Source organism: Mesitornis unicolor, unplaced genomic scaffold (assembly GCF_000695765.1).
Source record: "Mesitornis unicolor isolate BGI_N332 unplaced genomic scaffold, ASM69576v1 scaffold28011, whole genome shotgun sequence".
Lineage (NCBI taxonomy): Eukaryota > Metazoa > Chordata > Aves > Mesitornithiformes > Mesitornithidae > Mesitornis > Mesitornis unicolor.
Window position 1 is genome coordinate 1 of NW_010163553.1, and position 10,464 is coordinate 10,464.

General features: G+C 55.6%; 2 protein-coding genes across 2 annotated transcripts in view; one reads left to right on the forward strand and one right to left on the reverse strand.

Moving 5' to 3' along the window:
* Positions 1-1,235: 1,235 nt before the first annotated feature.
* ERMN (ermin, ERM-like protein) lies at positions 1,236-1,768 on the forward strand (the record flags this gene model as incomplete). Its single annotated transcript, XM_010194007.1, has 1 exon — positions 1,236-1,768. A coding segment is annotated over one exon (533 nt), but the record flags the coding sequence as incomplete, so codon positions are not given.
* A 4,363-nt stretch (positions 1,769-6,131) lies between these two features.
* The window catches only part of GALNT5 (polypeptide N-acetylgalactosaminyltransferase 5), a gene marked incomplete at its 5' end in the record, with an annotated part of 5,698 nt that continues 1,365 nt past the window's right edge, over positions 6,132-10,464 (reverse strand). Inside the window, 3 exons of the mRNA XM_010194008.1 lie at positions 6,132-6,272; positions 8,048-8,209; positions 8,832-8,912. Of these exons, the coding sequence (XP_010192310.1) occupies positions 6,132-6,272; positions 8,048-8,209; positions 8,832-8,912 (384 nt within the window). The remainder of the gene's footprint in view (positions 6,273-8,047; positions 8,210-8,831; positions 8,913-10,464) is intronic.

Consider the following 10,464-nt stretch of genomic DNA (forward strand, 5'->3'; position numbering starts at 1 on the left):
TATTATTAGTTTAACAAGAAATCCCTGCAGGGGGCTCAGAGGATAACCTCTGTAAGCCAAAAAATGTGCACCCTCAAAACCCAGATGCTTTTCCTGCCTGGTTTCTGTGGTGTCTGAATCCCCCTGTGCCCAAGCACCCAGCAAAAAACTGTCTGCCCATCCCCAGCAGCAAGTCAGAATGTACTGAGTGTATATATTTAATGATGCTATGCAAGATGCAGCCCCTCCTCCAAAAAGGAGGAGTATTTTATTGAGCATTATCAAGACTACATCTCCCTGTGGGTGGGCTTTTGGCGTTGCTGCCCGTCCCCGTGTCCCACCCACGGGCTCTTGCCCGGTTCATTGGTTTTGGCAGCCGTGGCCGTTCCCCCCGTGTTGGCTCTGCCCCACTCCCTGGCCCCCGGCTGTGCCATCTACACCCACCTGGCCACAATAAATTGGTATTTTCTGTGTGTTAGCTGCCGCATAAACATGAAGCCCCTCCCTGGAGAAGAGCAAATTAACAACCCTGAGTGGCCAGCAAAGCTTGTGCCATTGAATGTAGCTCCAAAAGATGTATGGGCTGTGCCTTGTGAACAGAAACTTCACTTGGATCACAAAAAGGGAAAAAAAAAAGAACATTTGTCATGGGCAAACTAATATTTCATAGCATAGGTTGTGAGGAGGTGAATCGTGATGGAGGGTTTCCCACTCGAGGCTGACATCCACATCCCAGCTGTGTTGCTTTATGAAGGCACAATAAAACCCATTAAATGATCCTGCACAGCCCCCCCGCGCCTCCCTCCCCAGCCACAAGCACTTTATCTCTAAATTGCAGGCAGCTTTTTAGTACCGAACCAATTTAGTCTAATTAATACTCGGGACCCCACAGGCAGAATGTTGAATAGCCCGTTTGTTGTAGCACTGAGAGGTGCCAACCAGGACAAATGAGGGACTGCCCTGGGCAGCCAACGCCAAAAAGGAGCCGTGTCCCAGGGGGGCTGTGCTGGGGTCCCGCTGCCTTACTGGGGTCCTTTACCCTTTCCCCTTTGCCTTCCCTTTCCCCTTTTCCTTCCCTTTCCTTTTTCCCTTCCATTTTCCCTTTCCCTGGGTGATCCTTTCCCCTAAGGTGAGCATCCCTGGGGATGGGGGTTCAGCCTGGAGATGTGGGGCGCCCCTCACCCCAGAATGTAGGAGAGGGGCACAATGGGGGTGCTGAGCCCCTTTTCATGTGCACTCCCTCTGTGTTGGTGCAGGGCCAGGGAGCGAGGAGACGCCGGTGGGCAGCGGGGAGCCAGGGATGGTGTCCGGAACCGATGGGAGCATCACCAGCACCGATGGGACCATCATGGCCAGCCCTGATGGGAGCATCACCAGCCCTGATGGGAGCATCACCAGCCCCAGTGGGACCATCCCAGCCAGCACTGATGGGACCATTGCTGATGGGAGAGGGATTGCAGCTGAGGAAGAGGAGGCAGAGGAGGAGGAGGAAGAGGAGGAGGAGGAGGAGGACACGGAAGAGGACGAGGTGCAGGTGATCGAGCTGAAGAAGGAGGACGGCGAGGCGTCCCGTCTAAAGCAGCAGGAGGGAGGCAAGGATGCATCACCCCCAACCAGCCCCGGCTGCAACGCCCAGGCGGAGAAAGCGGGGGAGCAGCTCAGCCTGGGGAAGAAGAACGACATCTCCCGACACAGCTACTCCAGGTACAACACAATCTCCTACCGGAGGATTCGAAAAGGAAACACCAAACAGCGCATCGACGAGTTTGAGTCCATGATGCACTTATGAACTGAGCTGGAGAGTCGTTCGTCAGCCCAGCGTTCACTCTGGTTTTGTTTCTCTTTTTTTGTGCCCCTTGAGACGTGTCTCTTCACACCACATGAGGTCACTGCTTTTTTTTTTCCTTTTTTGTATATGATTTCGTAATACACTGTGAAAATTTAACAGCTTTGCTTTGACAGCAGGCAGAGGCATCCATAGCGCAGGAAAATAAATAATCAGTTGGCTAAATGTAATACCATTTGATTTAAGATTCATCCTCTCATTCTGTAACCTAATCCAAACAATGGGGTGTGCGGGGCCAGGGCTGCCGACCCCCCTGTGCCCAGTGCTGTCAGCCGCACTGGTACCGGGGCAAAGTCCCCCCCGGTGACACTGGGCATGGTGCTGGGAGCGGTAACAGAGGTGACTGTGTGCACCCGCAGCGCTCCGCTGCGCTGCCTGTTTGTGCCTGCGTCCCCCCGGTGGTCTCCCTGTTTGTGCCTGCGTCCGACGGTCACCAACAGCCGCGTCCCGACCCCACCACCACTGCCATCCGTGTCAGGTGTTGGCAGTCACGGGTGGGCGCAGGAATTAAAACAGATGGGATGGTGGTGGCTCGCCATGACCAGCGCTGTTGGGGGTGGCTGATTTGGGGCAGTGCTGGATTGGGGTGGCTGGTTTGGGGCAGTGCTCTTGGTGGTGGTTGGTTTGATGCTGTTGGGGGTGGCTGGTTTGGTGCTGATAGGGGTGGCGGGTTTTGGGCCATGCTGCTGGTGGTGTCTGATTTGGGGCAGTGCTGTTTGGGGTGGCTGCTTTTGGGCAGCATTGTTGGGGGTGGCTGGTTTGGTGCTGTTGGGGTGGCTGGTTTTGGGCCGTGCTGTCACTGGTGGCTGATTTGGGGCAGTGTTGTCAGTGGTGGCCATTGGCGGTGCCCAATCCCTGTGGCCCGGGGCAGAGGCACCTTTGGGGAGCTGGAGCCAGGGTCAGGGCCAGCCTGGAGGGCAGCGGTGTCAGCACCCTGTGTCCTGTATGGCGCCTGCATGTGGTGCTTATTCAGTAAAACCACCAGAATCTGCACTGGAATCCACCAGTTTGGACTCTCTCACCCAACTTCTGATTCTCATGCTAAGTTTAGATGCAAAATTTTAAAGACTTTTTTGATCGAAGCCAGTAAAGTTTCACGCATAATTTGTTTCTGTGCCATCCAAACCTTGTTTTCTGTGTTTTCAACCTTTCTCTACTTTTAAAAATCCTTGTGTAGCTACAGCATTGCTCACAGAATCGTTTGGCTGGAAAAGACCCTTAGGATCACAAAGTCCAACCACAAAGGAGGTAAGGACGGAGCTGGGCTCTGAGCTCGGTGACCGTGGCCTCCTCCAGCCCTGGGCATCTGCTCAAGGGTTACTTTTACACCCCCAGCATCACTTTGGCCCTTCTTGTTCTGCATGAAGGCAGTGGTTTACAGGCAACGTGCGAACCCCTGCATTGTGCGGCGCAGACACAGCGCTCATTGTGCCGCCAGCGCGGGGCTGTGCTGGTACCAGCGCGCACGGGGGTGTTCAGCGCCGCAGCTGCCCCCGCAGGGGTCCTGTCACCGCGACGCTCACAGCCACGGCCATCGCATGGGTTTTGATGGGGCTGTGAGTGGCCAAGTGTTGCACCGTGCCCACCGGCATCAGCTTCACCACCTCCTCGATCTGCGCTTCAAAATATCAATAGCAAATTTGCTTTACAGCAATCAAAGAAAGATGTAATGGGGAAGAAAACAACAAAAACCCGAAGTGAGATGAAAGCAGGAGTGAAAGCGAGAACCTCTGTGCGTTGCCGAGAGATTGGTGGTTTTAGGGTGTTTCTGTGGTGCTGACAGGTCCGTCTGTCCTGGTTTCTGTCAGGGTCCACGGCTCATGAGGGTGTTTGTACTCCCAGGGCGAGGGGAGCAGCTTCAGCAACAGATTTGTTTTCTTCTTTTATAATTTGTCTGCTTGCGATGGTTTTTAGCATCTGGTTTAGACACCAGGTGACAGTTATAATAGTTTCTTGTTGGGCTGGCGCGGGGATGAGGTGCTGGGTGAGCGGGCCCAGACACCTGAGGAACTTGGATGATTTTTTACCTTGCCACAACATCTCCGGTGACCACGGGGTGTGCAGCCAGCACTGGTATTAATGGCGCTGAGCAGGCATCCAGAGCACGGCCCTGAACTGGGGGAATGGGGGTTCAAAGGCTCGTTGCAGGGCATTGGGTTGCGGTGCACAGGGAGGAAAGGCAGAGTCGGTCAGAAATGGGGTGAACACACGGGGCGCAGAGGAAGCAGCTCCATCTGTCACCAGGGGTCTGGGCGTTTGTGCTGACACCCAGTGGCTCCTCCCTGCCTGGGGAGGGGAATTGGGAAAAACTGGGCAATTTGTTAACTCCGTTTCTATTTCACCCCACAGGTTTCTTTTCCTTTTCCCAATTCCCCTCCCTGGGTGGGAAGGAGTCATTGGGTGACAGCACAACTGCCCAAACGTCAATCATTTATTCCCTTTCTTTTTTTAAACAAACCAAACTGAGCCTCCCATGGCCATGTCACGGTGCTGCTTGGAGTAAGCCCAGCCCAGCGCAGGAGCCGTTCGCTCTTGCTCAGAAAACCTGGACCCGTTTCCCGCTGCCAGCTCTGCGGAACCCACCCATGGTGCCCATCCCCTTAACACTCATAAACCCCCCATGGCCCTCCAAGCCCCCCAAGGGGCAATGCTCACCCCAGCATGGTCAGTGGGAGCCGGGAGGAGCAAGGGACAACGCTCTTGTTTCTGGCAGCGGGGGCCACCCGGTGCCACCCGAATGCAGCCCCCGAGGCACAACCCGGTCCATAAGCAGGATCCCAACATGGAGCCCACATCCACACAACTGGGAACGGGAGTGCGAGTGACAACCCTGGCACCTGGGTGTGACAGTGACGTGGGGCCGTGTGGGGCCGCTCAGCAACTGTCAGCAACCAGGATCCGATGGGATTGGGGCTGTGGATGAGAGGTGACTGCACAACAATCGTGGTGCGGTGTGACGGTGACTGACGGCACCAAATGGGGAAGACAGCTGGAACAGGAGCCAGCGGGGGGAGTCTGTTTAGCAGGCTCAGCCCATCAGCACCAATCCGCCACGGCAGAGGCGATGCTGTACCGAAAAACCCAAGGTGAGGCATGAGGGGGTGTGTGGACATGGGATGGGGGTGGCCGGGCTGTGTGTGACCCCAGTGCGGTGCTCAACCCTGTGTACCCGGGCCCCTGGGGTACATGGGGTACTCAGTCCCTGTCCCATTGCAGGGCAGAAGCAGCTCTGCTCCCCCAGTCTCCCCCATTAGGGCCTACCAAAGAGAACCAAGGGAGGAAATCCCACCTGGGACACACTGGTGTCACCTCCCGGATCGCGCTGCCCTGTGACAGCTGCATTTATTCTGCTGCCAAATCTGCCCCTTCACAAACTGCTGATGGCTGCTGGAGACAGAGAGTTACAGTAAGGCAAATATGTGCCCATGATGGTAAAACAAGAGGGACTTTTGGTGTGTGGAGCCTGGCCACCCCGCACAGCCCGGGCTCCCATTCACTTCTGCAACTGTCCCTATGAAATGCATTGTACACACACACACACACACACACACACACACACACACACTTGTGTTGTGCACCCTTTTTTGAGGAAAAGCCCTCAGTGCCTTCAGCAGGTGCTTTCACCCACTCCAAGGACCATCGAGCAGAAGTTTTGGGTTGAGCTTCCCTTGGTTTGCCCCGGCAGGAGAAGGGGAAGCTCCGCCCCATGCTGGGGGCTGCACCGGGGGCTCCGGCACCAGCGCATCCCAGTGAGGAAAGCAGCAGTGGACCCTGGGCAGCCCCTAAAAAGCTGTGGAGGCTTGGGGACATTATTAAGAGGTGGCTTTTTTGACCAGCAAACCCTGCTACTCATCTGTCAGCCTTGAAATATTGGATGGATTTTTGCAATGATGTCCAATAAACTTCCCTTTGCTCCGGCTGCGGCAGAGCGAGCAGCCCAGGCTGCTGTTTGCACAGCAGCATTTCTGTAGCGGGTGCTGCTGTCAGGGGAAAACCCATGGAGGTTTGCCTACCGTAGGGTGAGGGACTTCAGAAAATATTCCCATTTAATAACACAGACAATCACTTGAGTTTTTGCCAGAGCCTCCCGCAGTGAAGGAAACACTCCTGCCTGCTCCAGACGCGGTGATCGCGGTGCCCTGAGCTCTCTGTGCTGGTTTAAATTAGGGCTTTCAAGCACTTGGGGATGAACTCCTGGTTCTGCGATTGCCGTCACAAGCGGCACAGACGTCCCCGCCGCGTTCACACGATGGAGTCACGGTGTTCCTGGGTCAATTGGCTGGTGCTCCTGGTTGAACCGACTGTGTCAGTCCGCGTGGTAAGTCCCGAATTGCCACTTCTGGTAGGGGCTGGTGGCGTCGCAGGGGCTCATCCGCAGGGCGCCGTGCATGGGATCCCCCTCCAGGCACATCGGCCGTGGGGGCTGCTCCGCCATCAGGTGGTCCCTCTGCAGGGGGAGAGATTTAGGCAGCACCAGCTCCATTTTCCCACCCAGAAAGCCCAATTCTCTACCCTTTTTTTCACATTTCTCTCTATATGTAAGATCTCTTTGCTGCCTTACAGAGACTTTTGGGTGGGATTCTGGCACCTGCGGCTGAGCGCGGACCTGCAGGCTCTTAGATATGTTATATGTAAGATCTCTTTGCTGCCTTACAGGGGCTTTTGGGCGGGATTTTGGCATCCTCCCTGCGGTGCTACGCAGTTTTTCCTTCTCGGGAATGGAGAGATCAGCTCTTGGTGTCTGGGAGGTAATCACCATGCAAAGGAATAGCTTCAGATGCTATGGGAACCATAGGGGATCATATGCAGGGGACTGATGGTCGTATTTCGGAGTTTCTTGGCTGATGAACAAAAAAATGCATTTACTGCACTGAAAAGGATGTTAGGAAGTTCAGCAGCAAAGGTCAAACACTGGGACAGTAACTTGGATTATGGAAGAATGAGGAGCGAGAGATCTCCAACCTTTTGCTTTCCACATCTGCTTGGTCTGATGAACCCCCGGGGCCAGCGAGGTGATGCTGCCACAGGTAAGGGACGTTTTTGGCATCACCACCTGGCACTGCAGCATTTCCTATGACCATTTGGTTAAGGCCTAGGTGAAATACTGACATGCAGAGCGTTGTCTGTGCCCAGGTACGGTTGTGATAGGGAGCACCAAACACCCCCAGCTCACAGCCCGAGGCCGGACCAGGAGCCGAAGGCTGCCCACGCACCAGGGACATGGTCTGGGCTCCTGTGTGGGTGACAATCTTCATGTATTTTCCACAAAACAACGCCCCAGGTGAGCCTTGGTTCGAAAGGGTTATTTTTTCAGACTAAAGAGGAATGAGAACTTGTCAATATGATGGCTGTACCACTTAGCTACGTTTATTTCCCTTTCCTAAATTAGGAGTATTTCTCTGTTAAAGCATGCCCTTTCAGAGCACTCTGGACAACTGCTTACACCGGGCTGACAGATACAGTACAACTCTGTCTTTTTGCAGTGCGGGTAATAAACGTAAGTATCCGCTCTTTGCCTTTCTGTAAATGCTTTCTTTTAAAGGAACAATGTGAGCTGAATGACAATCAATATGAAGTGTAAGTGCTATTGATGGTTTCAGTGTAAAACCAGGACGTTTTGTTACCATGGTGTAACACCAAAAGCTTTGTCGTGCCCCTGCAACACCCGTGGGGTGTGGGGATGCACACCAGTGCTGGGCCCTCAGCTCAAGGACAGGAACTGCTTGAAAGAGTCCAGCAGGGCCACAGAGATGATGAGGGAAGTGGAGCATCTCCTGCTGAGGAGCGGCTGAGGGAGCTGGGGCTCTTGAGCTTGGAGCAGAGGAGCCTGAGGGGTGCCCTCATTCCTGGGGATCCATTGGGAAAGGGCAGTGTCAGGAGGAAGGAGCCAGGCTCTGCTCTGGGATGGCCAATGCCAGGACAAGGGGCAATGGTCCCAAGCTGGAGCACAGGAGGTTCAAGCTGAAGAGGAGGCCAAAGTTTGTGAGTGTGAGGGTTCTGGAGCATGGCCCAGGCTGCCCAGAGAGGTTGTGGAGTCTCCTTGTGTGCAGACACCCAAAGCCCTGGCCGTGTTCCTGTGTGACTGCTCTGGTGCTCCTGCTCTGGCAGGGGTTGCACTGGGGGAGCTTTCCAGGTCCCTTCCAACTCCTGACATCCTGGGATTCTGTGGTGCCACCCAAAATGAGGGGTACGTCCCTGTCCCCATGAGAGCCCCTCACTCACCAGCTCTGCCCGCACCAGCGCCCTGTGCAGCCAGGCCAGGCCGCGGTTCCCGTCCCCGTCCCCGCAGCGGCGCAGGCCCAGGGCTCCCCCGGCACCGACTGGGGCCACGCAGAGCTCCTGGTGCCGGAGCAGCCGCAGCCACGTGTAGTTGAACCTCTGGTGCTGCAGAGAGACCGGGGAGAGACGTGATGGGGCATCGCCTTCTCCTCCCCTGCCCTCATCGGGGACCAGGGCAGACCCGTCCCATGGCTCTGTGTGGTCAAAGGGCTCAGCATGGCCGTGGTGAGCGGCTCCAGAGCCCAGACCCCAATGTGGTTGCTCTGCCCTGCCATCCCAACGTGGTCACTGCACCTCGGTGCTAGGGGGCAAATGGACAAACCCCAAACTCCGCGGAGCCCCAGCCCACACGCACCCTGTGCCAGCACTGAGCAATCAAAGGAGAAACGTCCCAAAACGCTGCCTGCACAGGAAGGGGAAGGCTGTTCACAGCAGCCACATAGCACAACCGATGCTCTGCAGCCACACACAGCACCCTGGTATTTAAACATTTCTCTGCATTTTTCACGCACAGGCTCATGCCTTTATCCAAATTCCCCGTTCCAGCCCAATTTTCTGGCTCTGGGGTTGCTGCGTGGCCACAGGGAAGCAGCCCCTGCCTGCCCCTCGCTGCTCCCACGGCTCCAGACCATGTCCCCCGGTGGGCAGGGGTGTATTAGCACCCGGGGGGCTGGTACAGAGCTCTGTGCCATGCACTAAAACAGCGTCGCACACAGGGGATCCTCACCTCGTCGTTAACATCGCACTCCTCCAACGCCAGCGTGGTGTTCTCCGCCGCGACGCACCTTGCCGTGGCCATGTTCACGAGCTAGGAAGAAAAGCACCACAATGCACATTCAGCCGTGAATTCCCAGGGAAGGGGAGCGGCTGCTGGGCTGCAGTTCAGCTGCTGGGGTCACAGGATTAGCACTGATTAACATCGTGCACTTAACGAGGTGAAGCAGCGCTGGTGTGCCACGGTCCTTGGGGGGGTGTAAGTGCACAGCTGCTTTCCTACCAAGAAGCCTGAAACGACCCTTGCCACAAATGCTCAGGGCTGGATGGGACCTTTATCTTTTGGGTTTGTTTTTTTTGGCCGTAGCTCATGTTCCTGCTCTGCAAATCCTCGAAATGACAGCTCCCAACAACAACAACTGCAGAGTCCTGCCCTTGCTGCAACAGTGATGGGGATGAGCAGCCTCTGTGTGCAGCTGATGTGGGTGCCCGGTGGTCCCAGCCTGGTCCTGGTGGTCTCATCCCGGTCCCATTGGTTCCATCTTGGTCCTGGTGGTCCCATCCCAGACCCATTGGTCCCATTCCTGTCCTGATGTTTCTATCCCGGCCCCATTGGTCCCAACCTGACCCTGGTGGTCCCACCCCAGCCCCATTGGTCCCATCCCAGCCCTGGGGAGCAACCCCATCGCTCCTCGTGATGCAATCCAGGGTAACTCTTCCCATTTTCCTCCCCAAACTAACTCTGGCTGGTGCTCAGCACAGCTGGAATGTGCGGAGCTGGCTGAAAAACAGATTTTCTGCCCTATTAAATTCTGAGAATGAAGACACAAGAGCGATCCAAACGGCCTGAGTGAGGACAGAGCGAGGCGGCATCTCGACAATTCTCACAGACACATCTGAAAGGTTTTGGTTCAGCTGAAGCGGAGGTCTCTGCACAGCCCAACTGCACTGCACTGAGTCTGAAATCAAGTTTGACTGCTCTGATCGAAACAAGAGCTGGAAAAGTGAGTATTTCTCAAGAAATTTCCAGTTTTTCCTATTCTCCTGACTATCACCATTAGTTCTATTTAAGAAATGTCCCTGGAGCCGCTGTTTCACTGAGGCCTTCAGCCTGATCCTGGGGATGCTCTCCAGAAGGACACGTGTGGCTGGGATGGGCAGGGACGGAGGGGATGGGCAGGGAAGGCAGCAAACCCTTCAGTTTCCATTCCTGGCACCACTGTGACCTATTCTTACAACTCAGGTTACTGTGATTATAGCTATTTTGCAACCAATGCTGTGTCTTTTCTGGGTGGAGGAGGAGAACCGGAGCCCGACCCGGTGATGCTTCTTGGCACCCAGGAGAGAAGGGCTGCAGGGGCAGAATTTACTCCAGAAATGCTCTTTAAGGCTTCACCAATGCGGGGCTGTGCCAGGCTGGGCCCTGCTCACACAACAGCGGGTTGCTGCTGCGCTCTGCTGGCAGCACAGCCCCAGTGCAAACCCTGCCTGCATCGTCTCCTGCCTGCCTGCCTGCCTGCAGCATCTCCTGCATCTCCTGCCTGCAGCACCTCCTGCTTCCATCTCCTGCTTCCATCTCCTGCCTGCCTGCAGCATCTCCTGCTTCCATCTCCTGCCTGCCTGCAGCCTCTCCTGCTTCCATCTCC